Raw genomic sequence first — 20,842 nt, forward strand, 5'->3', positions numbered from 1 at the left:
CTTGTCTTACAAACAATATGCCCAGCTGGTTCCGTAAAATAGAACAAGCAAATCTAATTTTTTTTATATAGGATTAGGTTTGCATATGAGTACAAGGAAAGTATGTAGTCATAACACACTATTTCTTTTCACAGACACCAGCTCAGTTTTCTTTCAATTTTATGTTGGAGTAATGAAGTGCACACTTTACAGGTCATTCAGCAATTACAAAGCATTCCTTTCCAACACTACTGAGCTATGGCAAACTACTGAAATGTCCATTACAACTCTCACTTCTTGGACCACATGGTTTTCTTCTTTTCCTCTGGAGTAGAGATCAGTTTCTCTCTACATCATCAGCAGAATAGCCTAGAACCAACAGGGAAAGCTAGACCTTTATCTGACTGGGTCAGTAATCAAGCACCAATCAGAAAACAGGAACTATTGTTACTCAACTATGGTGAAAAAAAAAACAGGTCAAACGTAGTATGGTCCCCTTACAATTAGGCAGTTAAAATAAAAATATCCGACAGATCAGTCTATATATGGTAATCTTTAGACTGGGAACAAACAGACAATTTCTACTTCTTAGTACTGAAAAATAGACCTGTTTTCAGACAATCATATTTTTTGTGCAACACATTGATTTACGTGTGCTGTAACTGAGGTCACTGCCATTGCCAGTTTATAGTTACATTTTATTTTAGAAAGATATTGAAAATAACCTATGTAGTATCATTCTTCTGCTGTGTTGGCATATCTTTTTGAGTTCCTCTTCAGATGGATGTCTACCAGGTAACAAGGTTGGCATTATTGTACATCAAAGTGAAAATGGTATGTTAGGACTTTTCTTTTTTCATCATTTTGGGGGGAAGAAGAAGTAAAATGCAGGGACCTGTATTATTTCTGCCATTGAAAGTCTTAGGAGAGCTAGAAACCCAATGCTGGAACTTAGTTATTAAGCAGCTATAAATTATGGGTAACATATTGAAAGTTTGCTGGGAATTTTAGTTCTTTAGATTATAGATGTTCAAGCTAGAAACTGCATGCCATGACTTGACAGCCTAGTTAGAGAAGTAAATCGAACAACAAAGGGTCTTTCAGCGCTAACTGTGATATCTCTCACTCGCAGGAATGAACAAAGTCAAATTACTGTGCTGCTAATTAATGCTGATTCAGCATAAGTCAGTGCATGGGGGGAGGGGCAGAAGCGCTATCTCACGGTACATAGTCTACAATGTAACTCAGGCAGGCTTGATGGAAAACCTTGAAAAGTTTATTTATAAAAAATATATAGTGATGATTAAAACATAATAGAATGTGTTCCAAACCAGATCTGTGGCGTTGCTGGGGGTCACAGGATGACCGAGCCACTGGGTGAGCCGGAACTGTGTAGATGATCACAATAGGGAACCAGGCAGGAGGGAGAAGGACGACATGTTTTGCACTGCTGTTCTTTGTCAAAGGTGACTTTGACAAAGCACAGCAGTGCGAAACATGTCGTCACGGCAACCCTGATGCTTTCCGGGCCGGGTCCCGACGCTTGCTGACGTCACTTCCGGGTAGCGGCCTCCGCTGTGGATACCTCCAGCTGGCAGCTCCGCAGCACGTCTATACTGCTCCGGTGCAAGAAGCCACACTATCGTGTGGGAGGAAGCCACGCCACCCCACGGGCTGGTCTGGTCTGCTTTTGGCACATAAGATCCTTCTCCCTCCTGCCTTGTTCCCTGTTGTGATCATCTACACAGTTCCGGCTCACCCAGCGGCTCGGTCATCCTGTGACCCCCAGCAACACCACAGATCTGGTTTGGAACACATTCTATTATGTTTTAATAGATGTCCAGTGTGCCCCTGTGCCTTTTAAGGAGGGATGGACTTCCTCCAGGCCCACCTACACTCTGCCTATCCATTATAATGCATGTGCTTCTACTATGGAGGCTCTCAAAATTTTGAGGACTTTAGATATATTGATTATATTGGGGATGCCATGAAGCGGCCCTGCAGCTTACGCACGTATTTGCAAATGTGTGCAAACTAAACCTGTTTTTAACGCATGTGCTTCTACTATGGAGGCTCTCAAAATTTAGAGTGAGGACTTTAGATATATTGATTATATTGATTATATTGAGGATGCCGTGAAGTGGCCCTGCAGCTTACGCACGTATTTGCAAATGTGTGCAAACTAAACCTGTTTTTAATGCATATTGTTAGACAGGATAATTTGGTTGGTTGCAGACTGGTCAGCAAGTTGAGCTGGGAATTTTCTTTGGTTTTATTTAATGCAGTATATACATAGTTACATTGGTCCTATTCGGACCAATATAACTATGAATAAAATATCCATGCCTGGAATTTTCCCTTAAAGCACTGGGCTGGTAGTGTTTATGGTGATCTAAGACTTTTAATGTTAGTTATTATTATGAACTCTTGTAAAAAAAACAAAAAAACATACACACATAGCTCAAGCAATCTTAGTGCCTTCAAATTTACCTGTGCCAAGTCAAATTTGTATTTACCAGATCTTGTGCACCCATCCCTAGAAAATATTTAGTACGTTGAAGATGAACATCCATTAACCGCTTGCCGACCGCCGCAAGTAGATATACTGCGGCGGTCAGCCCCGGCCAGGCAAAGTGACGTATATATACGTCACTAGCCTGTGACCGGTTTGTGAGCCAATAGCGGGCGAGCGCGCGCCCGCTGCGGCTCGTTCATGGAGGAGTCCGCACGTGTGACCGGTGGACCCGATGTCCGCCGGTCACACTACGATCGTCGGTAGAGCGGGAGAAAGGCGGGCGGCTTATGTAAACAAGCCGCCTGTCATTCTCCCCTATGTAAAAATGGAGATCAGACGGTTCTACTATGTAGAACCGTTGATCTCTGTTTTTACACTAGGAGACCTGTCCCACTACAGTTAGAAACACGCCCCTAGGACACACTTAACCCCTCCCTCTCCCATACAGTTAACCCCTTCCCTGCCAGTGTCATCTTTACAGTAACAGTGCATATTTTTAGCACTGATTACTGCAGTAATGTCACTGGTAACCCCAAAAGTGTCAAAAATTTCAGTCAAGGGTCCGATCTGTCCGCCCCAATGTCGCAGTCCCGCAAAAAAAATCGCCATTACTCGTTAAAAAAAAACCCACCAAAAATGACAAAAATCTTTCCCTTTGTTAGTAAACGCGATAACTTTTGCGCAAACCAATCAAAATACGCTTTTTGCGATTTTATTTTACCAAAAATATGTAGCATAAAACAAATTGGCCGAAAATGTTAAAAAATTTTGATTTTTACATTTTTTGGGGGATTTTGAATTTCATATAAAAAAATGTGAAAATATTGTTATTTTTGCAAAATTTACACTCTTTTTTTGTTTATAGCGCATGATCAAAAAATCGCACAGGTGATCAAATACCACCAAAAGAAAGCTCTGTTTGTGGGAAAAAAAGGACGTGAAATTCGTTTAGGTACGACCGCGCAATTGTCCGTTAAAGTCACGCAGTAAAAAATCGCAAAAAAAACCCTGGTCGGAATGGGGGTAAAATCTTCCGGGGCTTAAGTGGTTAATAGAGACCTCAAACTGAGGTTACATTTTAGATGAGATACTCATAAAAACATCAAGTAAATATTGTAGCGTTGTCTAATCCTTTACTATTATATGGTAGACTGGTAAAGTTACGTGCATCATGCATACCACTACTCCCCTTACCTGCTTCTCTTTCACGTGCAGTTTATGCAAATAATTTATTGCTAGCAGCCAATCAGCTTTCATTGGCAAAGGAAAGCCCCCCTCCTCTTTGAATGTCTACGCTTGTATAGCCACCTAGTTAGTTACAGCTCTCTCCCTACTTCTTCTCCTCCCCTCCTGCTGCTCTTATAGCTGTGTGAGGCAGAGATAATGTGTGCAGTATTCAGAACAGCATGTGCATGTGTGTGAGTGCAAGGGAGATCTGATCTCTTTCCCTCTTTTGTCTGCTTTGCAGCTGCTTTATATTTCTCCCTTCCTGCACAGAAAATCTTTTACTTTCATCTGCCTCCCAATCCAGTGGGCTCCTTTTAGTAAGAAGCTCATGCTTGATTGTACTCATAAAGGGATCTTATTTGCACCAATAACACTTAAAAAAAAAACAGTCTTTCACTGCTGAAGGAATATTTGATCCCAAAGTCATAATTTTCCCTTTTTTGCCCCCCTTCAATAAATCCACACAGGCGACGGTGGAAAAAAAAAAAAAAAAGCAAAGTTGTTCCCTGGGCAGTGATTCACTAACTTTGCTGGAAAAAAACTAGGGAAAGCAAGCAACACACATTGGCAGATTTAAGGCATTTTCAGCGTCTGCTCCATGTGTTTAGACCATTAAGTGGATGGGGCAAGGAAAAGGGATGGGACTGCACTGCAACTGCTGCCTTGTCTATCTGTTCTTGTGTATCCTGTCATGTAAGATCTGCACAGGTAGGTTCAAAGCTTCTGTTTGGTGTCAGTGTGTGTACTCTTGTCTACTGCAACTGCATCCTGTATGCCCATACAGACTTGAAATGTGGATCATTCATTGCTTCAGATCATCTTCATTTCTTTTTATGTTTATATAATGGCTCTGCATCTTTTTTGTGATGTGTGTCATTTTAAGTAGTTACAGGAGTCTTTGAGCAGGCAGCATCACTGTGACTTACATTCTGAGAACTGTTTGATGTTGAAACAGATATATGTCAAGGTCAAGTATACCTAACACAAACTGGAGAAATTCTTAGAACTCTGTTAAATTCCTCGCTAGTCTTGAAAAGATTTACTACTTTAGTGTTTGTATTTATTTTACGTTTCTTTTGTTAGATTTTATACTACCAATATTTTGCATACTGTAAATTCTGAAAAAGCTGTGTAATTGTTGCCAAGATCTTTAAACCAGTTGTAGAATGTATCATCTAACCATTACTACAACAAATTATACTCTTTGAATTTTCAGATTGCCAGATAGGCATGATCATACAGGGGTTTTGCTGAAGGCAAATAGCACATAGGTCAGTGCTTTGCTGAAATTAGTATTTTCTCAATGAAATAATGAATGAAACTCCTGCTGATTTTATTAAAAATGTTTAAAAGTGTCAAGCTTTAAAGTAAGGAATGACAAATTAGAGAGTTATTCATATCTATCTGCAGGTAGCAGACTGAAGGTTGCTTATATGATGTTCAAGTTTTGGTGGGATTATTAAATGTCATTAAGTAATGTGCAAAGTGGAATAACCTCTAACCACCATTCCGAGTCACATTAATTTTGAAATTAGTTCTTGAAAGTGGTTGCTAGATTTTACTGCCTTGTTGACTCCATCTGCGCTATCATAATACAATAAAACCTATAGCATATTTTCAGCGAATACATATCTTGACTTACTATTTCAACATTTGAACAAAAGTTTTTTGATGTGACATTGTATATGCTTGTGGTTGGCTAATTCAATTAATGCATTTTTTTTAAATATAAATTTGTACAATTTTTTCCTTTATGGGCTTCTGTAAACTGCTGCTGAACAGCTGCTGAGACACATGTGGTTAGCTACAGAGCATCTGAGTTACTAAATGTGAATTGCATACAAACATCCAATAATGAGCAGAGGAATTTAAAATAAATTGAGTTCTCCTGCCTTTGATTGTATGTCTGAAGTGAAGTGAAGTGAACACAGATTTTTTCACTGAATTCCACCTCATTTCACACTTATATAATAAGCAGACCCATAGGGGTTGATTTACAAAAGCTGGAGAGTGCAAAATCTGGTGCAGCTCTGTAGAGAAACCAATCAGCTTCCAGATTTTTTATTGTCAAAGCTTAAGTGAACAAGCTCAAGTTAGAAGCTGATTGGCTACCATTCACAGCTGCACCAGATTTTGCACTCTCCAGTTTTAGTAAATCAGCCCCATAGAGTCTATTGCATTCAACCTCATAAGAGGAATAGCAATCCTGATAATACATTTGTAGACCTGGCTGCCAATTTTTTTTTTTTTTTTTTGGCAACTGACAGGCCACTCAGCCACAGATTAGGCCACCCATGGTAGTGGCTAAATGTAAAAATAAGGTATTGATCTGGCATTTCAATTAGAGGCAATAAAATCAGTCATTTGAGAGCCACTCAGAAATACAGATGCACCCGGCAAAAGGATGGTGTCTTCCATGTTACACTAAAATAACTGGATGTATACCCATGATCATTGCCAAACCATAAGCATGCCAGATATTGGCAAAGTAGGTGGCAGATAAGCATTCTTTTCTGTTCACTTTGCAAAGGAATTTTCCTTTAGGTAAGTAAATGAGATGAGAATGAACTTTAGAAAGAATACCCAATCACAGGCAAGGGAAGAAGTATTTTTGCTAGCACATGATTTATTGGTGAAAGGCAGATGAGTTTCACCTCATTCATTAAGCTAAGGGGAAATTCCCTTGCAAAGTGAACAGCCTATTTGCTTCTAGTAAATCAATGTCTATAGACATTTCAAAAGGCAGTCATAATTCATACCCCTAGTGTGCAGGAAGCACAGTCCAAATGCATAAAAGTAACTATGGCTATACCTATAGTTGCATAGAGTGTATAATTTGTGGGTTTGAATACTAGCATGTAGCTGATCTCATTCAAGTACATCTTAAACAAAAACTTTCAAAAGACTAGCTTCCCTTAAAATAAATTACTTTGAATTCCAGAGTTCAAATACATTTTCTTTATTTGATTTGGAGTTGCTTGTTTATAATATGTAAAACTCATATGACACATTAGTAACCATTAATTAACCATTAAGCAATAGCATTATGTTAATTTATGTTTTTATTGTACAATTAGGTGGTTGTGATGTGGAATACAGTGTTACTGTTTTTAGTGACCAATAACATATGTAAACTGAAGAAAAAAAAATATTTTTTAGCTCATTTGTAAGCTATTTGTTAAAACATATGCATTGTGAAGTCTGAGAAGAGGATTTAGTTATCTGATTGTAGCACCCTCCTATGTAGGTGCTAGTGAGAGAGTATAGTTTTTGCCTCTGTCTGTCTATCACAGGAGCAGCAGGCAAATCTATATTGCTTGCTGTCTAGCAGAGAGCAGGATCTGTGAGTTAGGTCTGCCCAGTGTGCTCAGTATGTGATTCATTGAGTCTAGAGTAGTGTTTCACACTGGTCCAATAGGGTGGCATGTTGGACAGTGGGAGGAAACCTGACCAATGGATACATAGGCTTTGATACAGTCCTGGTAATTGGTAGAGTCAGGCTGTCTCGTGCATTCTGGGATATTATATAAAAGCCAGGAGCACATGTGCTGCGGGGTCTTTGGCTGGTGAGCAGAGTCTCGGAGGGAGGGTGGCGGCAGCCTCCTCCTCTGTAGCAGTGACACGTGGTCATGAGCAGTCGGTCTGGGGACCAGAGGAAAGGAACTGAACCCAGAGGTCCAGGAGAACTGACTGGAGGGGTAGAAACACTGGAAACCCTTTAAAAAACAGTATCGTGAGTACAGGGGATCATGTCTAGGGGCCTGACCTGAGGGGGGCCACCCCGTGTAGGATAGTTAGAGGACGGGTGTCAGCCTGTTGAGTGAAAGGGGATACTAGGAGTGTATCCTGAAGATAATCTACCCAAACAAGTCAATTACACAGATACTTAACCCAAATTTATCTAGTGGCAAGGTGAATCTGCAGCCTAACTGCATCTTCAGACAGGAGTCCTCATCCATTGTGAATAGTTTGATCTGGAGTATCCCACTCTTCCCTTCTCCCATATTTAAAATAAAACATCAAAAACAACTACATACCCCTGGACTGATCATTGACTGAGCCAAGAAGTAAAGTGTTAATCCGTGAATGCCAGTGTTGCTAATGGTAACCCAGGGGGACCAGAGAGTGTGTTATCCAGCAGTCCTCAAGGGGGCAGTGCTACATGATATTAGTGGTTCAGTATAATCAGGTCCCTTATAGAGTAGATAATATATATTTATTAATGTCAGTGACTATTGCTTTATGAATGTTGGTTTGAATGAATATGAGCATTAAAGTGGTTACTGTAATGCAATTCACACCATCTAATCAGTGACTCAACCATCTTTCTGGTGGCCATGTGTTAATATAGATGTACATGCAGGCAGTTTAAAGTATCATAGGGCCCAGGGTAAAGATACCATTAGTGTGTTCTCATGACAAATTTCATGATGGGATTTTTAATAAAGGGTTGAGATTTAGTGAGTAACCATCTTGAATGTGGCTGGTTTTGTTGCAAACATGACTTAAGTTTATCATGCTGCATCCTGCTACACTGTCAGTTTTTGGCTGAAAATGGGGCAAAATGTATCTATTTATGTGTTCACAACATAATCCATTAAAAGCAAGGATGTGTTGCTTTGGTTTGCTGGTGTACCCATATAGTTTTACAATGCAAAGAGAATCTGTGTATGACCTGTATTTTCAGAGGTATGGGTGCACGATTGGGACCACCATGGATGTCTACTTGACTAAAGGTCACCCATGGTAAGAATAAACACAGCCATTTGATAAGTACATATTTTAAGACAAACAGTTGCCATGCAATGCCCACCCAATCATTTTATTCTGGTAATTTGTTACCAAAACCATTTGGGTTGTAGGCCGGCATTGAAACTAATATGTACTATATAAGCTTAAAGTTTATATGATAATGCTCAATAGGAAAGTTTGAGAAACATAGAAACATAGAAACATAGAATGTGTCGGCAGATAAGAACCATTTGGCCCATCTAGTCTGCCCAATATATCTGAATCCTATGAATAGTCCCTGGCCCTATCTTATATGAAGGATAGCCTTATGCCTATCCAATGCATGCTAAAACTCCTTCACTGTATTTGCAGCTACCACTTCTGCAGGAAGGTTATTCCATGCATCCACTACTCTCTCAGTAAAGTAATACTTCCTCATATTACTTTTAAACCTTTGCCCCTCTAGTTTAAAACGGTGTCCTCTTGTGGTAGTTTTTCTTCTTTTAAATATGCTCTCCTCCTTTACTGAGTTGATTCCCTTTATGTATTTAAAAGTTTCTATCATATCCCCTCTGTCTCTTCTTTCTTCCAAGCTATACATGTTAAGGTCCTTTAACCTTTCCTGGTAAGTTTTTTCCTGCAATCCATGTACTAGTTTAGTAGCTCTTCTCTGAACTCTCTCTAGAGTATCAATATCCTTCTGGAGATATGGCCTCCAGTACTGCGCACAATACTCCAAGTGACGTCTCACCAGTGTTCTGTACAGCGGCATAAGCACTTCTCTCTTTCTACTGCTTATACCTCTCCCTATACATCCAAGCATTCTGCTGGCATTTCGTGCTGCTCTATTACATTGTCCTCCCACCTTTAAGTCTTCTGAAATAATTACTCCTAAATCCCTTTCCTCAGATACTGAGGTCAGGACTGTGTCAAATATTCTATATTCTGCCCTTGGGTTTTTACGCCCCAGGTGCATTATCTTGCACTTATCCACATTAAATTTCAGTTGCCAGAGTTCTGACCATTCTTCTAGTTTTCCTAAATCCTTTTCCATTTGGCGTTTCCCTCCAGGAACATCAACCCTGTTACATATCTTTGTGTCATCAGCAAAAAGACTAACCTTACCATCGAGGCCTTTTGCAATATCACTTATGAAGATATTAAACAAAATTGGTCCCAGTACAGATCCCTGAGGTACCCCACTGGTAACATGACCTTGTTCTGAATGTTCTCCATTGACTACAACCCTCTGTTGTCTGTCACTCAGCCACTGCCTAATCCACTCAACAATATGGGAGTCCATGCTCAATGACTGTAGTTTATTGATAAGTCTTCTATGTGGGACAGTGTCAAAAGCCTTACTAAAATCTAGATATGCAATGTCTACTGCACCTCCACCGTCTATTATTTTAGTCACCCAGTCAAAAAAATCTATAAGATTTGTTTGACATGATCTCCCTGAAGTAAACCCATGTTGTTTTTCATCTTGCAATCCATGGGATTTAAGATGTTCCACAATTCTATCCTTTAATAGGGTTTCCATTAATTTGCCTACTATTGATGTCAGACTCACTGGTCTATAGTTGCTCGATTCCTCCCTACTACCTTTCTTGTGAATGGGCATGACATTTGCCAATTTCCAATCTTCCGGGACGACTCCTGTTACTAATGATTGGTTAAATAAATCTGTTAATGGTTTTGCCAGCTCACCACTAAGCTCTTTTAATAATTTTGGGTGTATCTCATCAGGATATCTTAGAACGTCTTCCTCTGTAAAGACACATGCATCAAACGATTCATTAGTCATCCTTTCAAGTGGAGGTCCTTTTCCTTCTTTTTCTTCTGTAAAAACTGAACAGAAGTATTCATTAAGGCAGTCGGCTAGCCCTTTATTCTCTTCTACATACCTTCCGTCCTTTGTTTTTAATTTAGTTATTCCTTGTTTTAATTTCCTTTTTTCATTTATATATCTGAAGAATGTCTTATCCCCCTTTTTCATAGACTGAGCTAGTTTTTCTTCTGCCTGCGCTTTAGAAGTTCTTATAACTTGCTTGGCCTCTTTTTGCCTAATCTTGTAGATTTCCTTATCTTCATTGCTCTAGGATGCCTAGTTGCCTGATGTCTGGGCTAGAACAATGCTTTTGGCTATCAGTCCCTGAGTGCCGGTTCACACATGTGTGATGTCAGACGTTGCATGTGACTTGGAGTGCACTGCTCTGCAAATCACATGCAGTGTCTGTAAATTGCGAACTCACCCATACAGATTGAATTTGCATCGCATTTGGACCAAAGTCGCATAGGACCCTTTTTTGTCCGCACCAGAATCAGATCGCATGGGTGTTCACACCATTTCGATCCGATTCATGTCCGAATTGACAGTTTGCACTGTGATATGCAAACTGATCTGGGGGTGTCGTTACTTTGTATTGACACCCTGCATATGGCAGTGTGAACTGCCTGCGAGTCTAGTGCGATGTGGGAACCCACAGTGGATTCCCAGGGTTCCCGCATCGCATATGTGGGAACCGACACTGAAGGAGCACTAAATGCGTGCAGAAAACTTGTATTGTATTGCATTGTAAAAATGTAGTAGAATGTACCAAAATATGGGAAACAAAATAGTGTGTTATAGTGTTAATTTTAGAGTGTTTACATTGCCACTGTGGGGTTGATTTACTAAAACTGATTGGTACAATCTGGTGCAGCTGTACATAGTAACCAACCAGCTTCAAGGTTTTATTGTCAAAGCTTAGGGCTCCTTTCACACACTCCGTCCGTTGGACGAAGTCCGTTTTTCTCAGCGGGGATCGAGCCGGAGACACAGCTGACAGTTCCCCATGCATCTCTATGGGGGAAATCGGATGTCAACGGACCGCCAGTCCGTTCTCACCCGATCCCATCCGATCCGATCCGCTGGACGGATAGAAAATAGGGTTTCCATCCGTCCAGATTTGACGGATCGGATCGGGTCGGATGTCAGCGGACATGTCTCCGCTGACATCCGATGCCCCATAGGAATGCATGGGGGGACCATTCAGATCCGCCAAAAAAACGGACAGGCGGATCTGAACGGTCCGCCTGTGTGAAAGGGGCCTAATTGTACAAGCTGAAGTTAGAAGCTGATCGGTTACTAGGCACAGCTGCACCAGAATCTGAGTGCTCCAGTTTTAGTAAATCTCTCCCCGTATGTTCCATAGAGCCACACATAGCCTTAAGGCTTTGTTTGTATTTTTTCCAGATTTTGTGTGGTAAGGGAAAATTTTCACTAACATTTCAGTCATTTTCTCGTTTAAATTTAAGCTATTAAAACAAATGCGTCTTTCATGTTGTCATCATATAGAATCAAGGAAACCAATATTTTTTGCTATGAAATCAAGGAAGCTTTTAATAACAACATACATTTGAAAGAAACAAAACATTCTGTGGGAATGTATATTATATTCATGTATACGGGACGTTGTTAAAAGTCCCTTAAACGCTGGAATATTTTTTTTTTTAGGACATTTAAAACTTCTGTTGTGTCGCGTTTGCACCTGCGTTTAGCGGGTGTTTGCGCTTAAAACCGTTCCTAGAGGTCAAAAAAATCATTGCCCTTTAAAATGGAAAAACGCTAGCGCTAAACGCGGGTCATCGCGTTCGGTCGCGTTCGGCCGCGTTCGGTCGCGTTTTTGCGTTTGAAACGACAGGAAACACACGTTCGTACGCAAATAATTGCTTTCCAAAAAACGTCCCTGAACTCAACTGCCTGCAAATGACTGTAAACGACCCTGTGTACATGGTAAGATATGATAACATAGAGGAGGGTTCAGGGGCTGCTGAAAAAAATGCCCAACTGCTCCTAAACGGCCGTTTACAAGTGGCAGTGTACATGGACCCTAAAGCTCTGCATAAATTGTCTAATAAATTAATATTTTTAAAATGTTTTCCCAATTGAAAAGTCCTCTAAGTTGGTTTTAAGTCACTAACTAGTCTTCTAAAATATCCAAAGAAGGATAAAATATGTCCAAATCCAAGATTTTGAGTTTTTATACATACGGCATAACTGTTAAAGTATACAGCATTAAAATGCAAGATGTTAAATCCAGTGATATACTTATAAAACAGCAAATGTTGGTAGATAGCTGGTGAATATGCAGAAATAAGGCACTTTACTAAATTGACCCTATTTTCAATAATATAACCCTTAATCAACAATATCAACACTCATCAAAATCTTTTCAATGCGTGCATATTTCTCTACGTTTTAGTGAGAAATCGCTGACTGCGTTGCATAGGTGCTTGTCAAAATGTTCGTGGTCAGACCTGCACATGCGTTCTGCACTGTCCATTTATTCCTATGCAGTTTCTGAGTATGAGCTTGTACTCAGAAGTTCAACTGGAATAAATGACTTAATCAGAATAACAGAGCACATTTGCAAATATATGCCTGCAAGGGAATGGAAATACTTTATAGTTCTAACTGCCCTGAAGGTTTAGTTACATTTTAGAGATCGGGGTTGATTTACTAAAACTGGGGAGTGCAAAATCTGGTGAAGCTCTGTATAGAATCCAAATAATTTCCATTCTTTTTTTTTGTAAAAGCTTAATTGAACAATCTGAAGTGCGAAGATGATTGGCTATCATGCACAGCTGCACCAGATTGTGCGTTAAATGTTTGCTGTATTTTTTTTTTTTTTTTCAGAAGTACACAAAACATATTTTTAGTGAAATGTGAGGAACACCCAGGAGTTGATTTTATAGATGCATCTAATGCCTTTTTGAAAATAATAGTATCAGGCTCTGTGTCCTGAATTTTTTAGGGTTGGAGAGAGTTCATGGGTAGTGAGTCTTATATGTTGTGTCATTTGGCTTAACATACCTTTTCATAGAACATTCAGAGGATAATAGGAAAATACCCTAAATGGTCCCTTTTTGATACCTGTTTTTACCATTCTGTAAGACCCACTTGGATTTCTAATGAGACCACTCTGTGTATGTAAACCTATACATCTCCCAGAAAAGCAAATTATTACTATACCATACAAGAATGAAAAAAACATTTAGCCTTTTTCAGTAATGGAGAGCAGAGCACAATGATGATGCAATAAAGTGTAATAACACAACATCAATGCAGGTTCCAGTTTACTGTTGTCAAATCAGTTATGAGATGATCTGTAAACAATCATTGTGGGTTTTGCTTTTGCATGTAATTTGTTCTTTTTACCCTGCCTCACAAAATTCAACCATCAAATCCAATTTAAAGACCTCTAAGGTGGAGGCTGTGCCAAAAATGGCAAACATAGGGTAAAGGACTAGCTACTAGCATTGCCCTTTAATTGCTCATCTTTTCAATTTAAAGATTTATAAGGGAGGTTGACGTACTGAGGGCAAGAGAATTTCCCCTGAAACGTAGTGAATATAGTGAAATATAGTGAAATCTCATGTTGCAAACAATACCCAATTACGTGTATAGAGAATATTAAAAAAATGCATTTTTGCTTTTACATCATTGGATGATGGAAGTCAGCAGAGCTTCACCTCATTCACTAAGCTATGGAGAAAATTCCCTTGTAAAGTAAATAACCTATTTGCCTTTAGTAAATAAACTCCAGTGTTTCTGTGTGGAGGTGGCTATATTGGTACAGGAGGGCTTTGTTTCCTCATATCTGAGCTGCTCCACTAATGACTGGTGACCTAACGACTGCTGGCTTAATGAGCAAGAAGAAGTAGGGGAGCTGGAGAAAGAAGGGATCCACAAAATGAATAAGCCATAATAAGGGTTACAGGCAGTTACAGGCCGCAGTATCTTAGATAATCTCACACTGTAGATCCACAGCTATGAGGCTCATGGTACAGGAGGGCCTAGAGACAGTCACGTGTCAGTAAGGGCACTGCTATTTTTTTTAGAAATTAATTGCTTAGGCACATTTAACATTTTTGTATATATTTCCTATATGATAATAAATCTTCTATTTTTGAGCATAGGTTCACGTTAATGGAAGACTTTTAACAGAAATAGTTGATTATATTGATTATGTTGTGTGTTGTATTAAAGGAGGCAACGTAGTAGAAGACCTTATTAACACTTACCATCTTCAACGATAGATATTTATGTTTCTGTTAACTTTCTGTTTATCTTGTCTTATCCTTATCTTTAATTCTGGCTTTTAACTTACATGGTTCTTTTTTTTTATATTTGAGGTCTGGTCTTGCCCTTCCAATGGGATGAGGAATCAGAGGTTGTATTTCCAACGGTCTGGGGCTCTCAGGAGTTGAGACAAGTACGACAAGGAGGGAAGAATAATGTGGGACTGGAAATTCCTGAACCTTATAGAAACCACAGTACTGAGGATCTGTCTTTACCAAATAACCAGGCTGTTAGTTCGAGAGAGGTACGATCTGTATCCTCTTCATCTTCCCCTACTTTATTTCACCAGCAAATGGATCAAGAAGAAGAACATTACTATGAACATGACTCTCATGAGTTTTATCACTTTTCCCCATTTCCTTGGTTTTCTGGAACAAATAACATAAATACATCTCCTCCAAGTATGTCAGACCCATCATCACTTTCAGATCCTCCTCAGGACAAGCCCACTAGTTCTTCACAACAAACAGTGGATGGTAGCGGAAAGCTGAAAATAAAGATCTCTGCCTTTGGGAGGGAGTTGTATTTACTACTGAAGAGGGATAATCACTTTTTGTCTCCGGGATTTGTAGTGGAGGAAAGAAGGAGGGAGAAGAGGGAGTCTCTAAATACTGGAGATACTGACAGGAACTGTTACTATAGCGGCACTGTTCTCCGCCATCATGGATTGTTTGCTTCCTTCAGCACATGTGGTGGATTGGTAAGTCCATGGTGTTAGTAAGTACAATTTAAAATTATGAGTAAATTAGGGTTTATTTTCCTATGATCTCTTGTAGCCTTACTGGACAGGGATTTCTACATAGAACAGCATCCTGCTGACACTCCTTCAGTGCTTGGCAGCCTTTCCTCTTCAGGTCTAAATATCTAAAAATGTAATGCTTCATCTACACGGCTGTGAGGATAGGGCAAGGCCTAAATAATAATTTCTATCTGAATGATAAATGACATCTGACATTTGTAAATTGCAAACCGAAAAGAGACATTGGTGGATGGAGTTGAGAATCCTTGGTTAAGAGAACCACAGGCTCACATCTAGATGTTCCCACAGCACCATATTACAGACAACTAGATATTTTCACCCAGTGGAGTGATATACTCCATATTACTCCATACATACTCCATCTATTAATGCTACATTTGTGGGCTTTGAATGACGTTTACATTTAAAACATAACCTGTTGTTTCTTTATTGCCCCTTTATTGCCCTAAAAAAAAGCAAAAACATTGTCTATTGTGATTGTGGAATCTCTGTTTCAGTCTGATTCACCCATAGTGGGCAGAATGACCAGCCAGGGACAGAAAGGACATGCTGGCTAGAGCCTAGTGAAGTGAAAGGTTCCTGATGTTCCTGATGAGTGGGAACAGTGTAGGGATGTTCCAAATGTCCCCTGGGGACTGCTGCTCACCTAGGGAAGAATCCTTTTCCAACCTGCAACTGGTTTAATTTTAAAGCTGATTTGTTTACAGTTATATAATGGGATTTAAAATGGCATAGGGTATTTTTTATAAGTGCACTAACCCTTCATGCAGAAAGGTATATATTAAATGCAACTAGTACTTGAATTTGACTTGATATGAGCCTCTTGTATTCCCACATATGGGAACATTCAGATTGGGAGAAGGAAGGAAAGACCTAGGATTCAGTCAGGTGTGCTTTATGCACATGTGCTGACATGGGAGTTCCCAGCAGGTGAAAAGGAAGGAGTTCATTAGTGTATTGTTGCACTTTTACTCTTCATTCACAGACTAGGGACAGATTAGTGAATTAGTAGCACAGTATAACTGAAGTAATAAAAAGTCAGGTTACTAGCCTGCCTCTGCTGGCTGGAGGGGCTTTATAAATCCAAGTACTGGATGGGTTAAGTTACATATCCCCTGGCAGATACAAAGCTCACATGTGTGTATCAATACTGTATTTAGCGGTTTGCTTGAATTTCAGGTTTCAATGTAAAAAACCTTTTAACTTAACAACAGAAGCAACAACTACAACAACAATTCAGCTGCATTTAGACATCAACCAACGTTTGATACTTTAATATTGCTTATATTTTTTCTTACCATTTGATAATCAATAGTAATAACCATACATATGTGGATCCTGCAAGTCTAGACACATGCATTTTTAGCCTTTTCCTTACAAATGACACACTTGCACATGTGAAACATGCCTGGAAAGCATCACTGAAGAGTAAGATAAGACCATGTAACTTATTCCAGTGCTCTCTGCCAACTATGATGATTTCAAAATGCTCTTTGCTTCAATAGCTGGATTTTCCATTTTTTTTTCTTTTTGTTTTGTTTTGTTCCTTGCCCTACTTTTGACACTTATTTCTTAAAAAATGAACTAGGTGTCTTTAATATCATCAGCCTATATTTCTGTCTTATCAGCATGGACTGCTGATCTACTGGGTATTTTTGGTTTCACGCATTTTATTGAGGAGATTCCAAGAAGAAATAGTCTGGAGAATGTAATTTCTGTATAGGGGGTATGTTTATACAACATCATCAACTAAAACTGCAATATAAAACATACCTGTAAATGCATGGCTTGTTATGTAAAAATGTCAGCACACTACAAAACAATGCTCTGTGTCCTAAGCACAGTAGGCATCATGATTAGAGGGTTACATTATTCCTCAGGGAAATATTGGGCTTTTTTTTTTCAAGTGGGCTGTTTTTTTTACCACAGCTCTTGGTAGCCATGGGCCAAAGTGTCCAGTAGCTTATTTTACTTGTAGATATTTAATCATTGTTAAGCCCTTTGTTTTGAATGGCAGTTTACCAGTCTGTTCTTTTCTTGTAAATCCCTCATCACATAGGGGGGGTATCACTTTGAGGGCTGAGGTGTATGGTAGCTGATAGAGTGGTAATATTTTCTGGTTAACTAATAGACTTAACACAATTCTACATGATCTAATTACTCAAATTCAAGGTTAGGTACTGAGTTTTCAATAGAGGTGGAAGAAGGAAGCCCAAGAAGGCCCCTGAGTCTAATCTTTGTGGCTGGGGGCTAAATTGCCTCCTGATTAGTAAAGTTGGAGATACTCTACACAGCAATGCACAGAAATTCTAGTTTCGATCATACTTCTCTGTTAAAGTACATGTTTATTATGATGTATCCTTATGCTGTGGTTGGTACATATGAGTGCATATGAGTGACTGCTGCAACAGACAAGCACCTAGCAGTGCTTTTAGATGTCTTCTTGAGCAACTGATGTACCCCAAATCATGGAATACTCTATTATGCAGATTTCCACATTTCCTGGCAGTGTAGAGAGATGGCCTGTCCCTCCCAGCATTCACCCCTTCCTATAATTGCATCACATTTTCTGGCAAATAGAAAGATGTCAAAGGCAGGAGTAAGTTGGACCAGTTGTAAACACAACAAGGAAGTGTCAGAATGTGCTTGTTAGAGTTTTAGGAGATGTTAGAGTTTTTAAGGTATGTTCCTGAATTGTAATGTTTTCTAATACCATTATAAGACTGGTGTACTTTTTTAGTGTCTGTTTAGATATAGGTAATAATAATAAAACTGCTTGAATTTATTATACCAGAGATGCACAGGTCTGTTAAACAAGCCACATATAACTTTTAAGATAAAGGGTCAGCTAAACATTATTTGAACTTCACTGCCTCCGCCTAGATGAAATCTTTGCAGATGTAAAATCTCACAGCACTTCAGCATTTACTGACCTGCAGCCTTCTGAAATTTGTAACTTGGATATCCAAAGAGGGTGCAAGCTGCTGAGGGTATATCACCTCCCCCATAGTCAAAGAGAATTAGAAAGTGGCAGAGGAATAGAGATCTCTCTATATAATATAATTTATATACAATATATATGTACTGTATAAATACTGTGCATACACAGGTAGGTGAGATGCACATCATACATAAAGGTGCTGAGGACAAGCAGGCTCCAATCTGCCAGTAAGAAAGAGTTCCAAAGACTCACCACACTCCAAAACTGGATACTAACATTTATAGGTAATAACAACAGGGGTAGTTGATCCTGGGAATATCCAATTGCCTCCTTGGGATCAGGAAGCAATTTATCTTTTTTCCCTTGCTGGAGCATAAGGGATCATGCTTTATTGTTTAATTATTTTTTTTTTTACCTTCCTCTGGATCAAATGTGTGTATAAAATTTGTACATGGAGGTTTTCTATTTGTTTTTTTTTTGTTTTTTTATTGTTGGAATAGATAAACTTTAGTGTCTTTTTTCAACCTGACAAACTATGTAACTATATAACTATAAACTGCAAACATTAATGCAAGCCCCCTTGAAGTCACTTGGGATCTTAAAATGCAAAAAGTCAACAGAACCTAAAATTCAATTCTGTCAATTTTCAAGGCCAAGGCCCCTTTCACACGAACGGTTAGATATCAGCTTTTAGCTGCGGATAGATGAAGTCATCTACTGCAGCTAAACTAAGACAATGCTTTCTTTTGACCCTATTCACACACTACGTTTAGCAGCGTTTTAGTTTCATATGATTTTGTTCTTTCATGTTATGATTTTGTATTTTCATATTATTTAAAAAATACATTTTACTACATCGAGGACTGATTTATCGCAGCTATCCGAACATAATCGTTGGTAATCGCAGTGCACTTTTTCAACTGCGGATAGCACCGGCAACAAAAGAAAGAGCAACAGGAAGCACATCAGAAATTTGCAAGGTATACCTGGGAATGACACAGGAAGTTGAAGAAGGGTGTGCATAGAGAGAGATGCAATGGTGGCCCGTGATATCTCTCATGAGGCCATAGTAGCCTTGGTGCACGACCGACCAGAGATTTGGAACCCTGAATGCCCAGGATACTCTGACAGAGTCTTGAAGAGGTTGAAATGGGAGGAAGTGTACCAATTTCTGACTTCAAACTGGGAAAACATGTCTGCAAGTGAACAGGAGAACCGAGGTGAGTGCATTGATGTATGTCTGGGGGTACAGGGGTATACATACATGGGATCAGTTGTCTATAGCAACCATACCTTAAAAATAGCAATTGCAGTTTCCTAGGATAAATAGTTTGCTTTTGGTCAATTATTTGTGCTCCATCCATTCTGTTTGTCATCTGTTCAATGTTTTTTCAATGTAATATGTTGCAGGAAAGGAGATTGGTATAAATGGAGGTCCCTACGTGACCGTTACAAGAAGGAACTCAATGAAGAGAGGTCTGTAGAGAGAAGTCGAGCACCTTCAACGCATCGTAGGCCTAACCCCCATGCAGAGCTTTGTCATTTTTGAGGCGCACCACTGAAATGCGACCGTAAGTTTATTTTTGTAATTTTTGTTTATCCAAGAAGCTGCAGAAAGTGTCTATTTTTTTTTTTTTTTTTTATATTTGAATGCTATTATTATTTAACTAGAACCATCTCAAGCATTCCCACAAGAGCAAGGCATTGAAGTATTTCATCGGACAATGGAATTGAAGCTGAAGCAAACCAAGAGACAAATGCAGAGCCAGTTTCTATGGCTGAAAGTCAACCACCCACTCAAGCACCTGTGGTATGTTTCTTTCAAAGTGTCACATATTTTCATGTCACAACCTCCATCTACAAACCATTTATTGTTGACACTTTTAAAAAATGGCAGATGGTGTTAGTGCAGTGACATATTTTGTAGAAAAGCTTATCTGTATTCTCATTTTACTTACAGGCAAATATTGATAAGATAATCCAGTCAGGTTCCACCACCCGTCAACTGCGCCGTACTCAGCAAGAGCCCCCTTTTGAAGAATATTTTGATCGCTTACTTGAAGAAATAAGAAACCATTCTCAAGCTTCTACCTCAAAAGATGATGATTATTTCCTCAAGATCGCAGACCCTGATGTGATGTTTTGCAGAATGTTAGTGTCTGTAATCAGGGAGGTCCCTCTTCATAAGCGTACTGAGGTCAAGGGTAAAATATATGCATATATTATGTATAAAGTTTCCGCTTGCAAAGAGCAACGTCCATTTCCTAAATTTCAGCCCTGAGGATTAGGTTTTCATACACCAAATGACTCTTTTACAAAATCACTGCCCGTCCATCATTACCATAACAGTACACCTCCCATGAGCCCTTACCCATCTCATCAGAGTTTACAAAGAATACACGAGCAGCCAAACCCCTGTCGTCCACCCTCCTCTTTATCTTCCCAATCCGAATCATCCATAGATGTGGGCAGGGAACCAAGCCATTCTTCCCTGCATTCTCCTTACCCGATTTATGAAAGTTTGTAGTTTTGTTGACAACTTTTAATTTGTTATTTATATGG

General features: G+C 39.3%; 1 protein-coding gene across 1 annotated transcript in view; it reads left to right on the forward strand.

Annotated features, from left to right (window-relative positions):
- Positions 1-4,321: 4,321 nt before the first annotated feature.
- The window catches only part of ADAMTS19 (ADAM metallopeptidase with thrombospondin type 1 motif 19), a gene marked incomplete at its 3' end in the record, with an annotated part of 395,950 nt that continues 379,429 nt past the window's right edge, over positions 4,322-20,842 (forward strand). The window contains exons 1-2 of the mRNA XM_082272872.1: positions 4,322-4,429; positions 14,633-15,279. Of these exons, the coding sequence (XP_082128998.1) occupies positions 4,342-4,429; positions 14,633-15,279 (735 nt within the window). The 5' untranslated portion in view covers positions 4,322-4,341. The remainder of the gene's footprint in view (positions 4,430-14,632; positions 15,280-20,842) is intronic.

The sequence above is a fragment of the Pelophylax lessonae genome, assembly GCF_965119305.1.
Source record: "Pelophylax lessonae genome assembly, chromosome: 1".
NCBI lineage: Eukaryota > Metazoa > Chordata > Amphibia > Anura > Ranidae > Pelophylax > Pelophylax lessonae.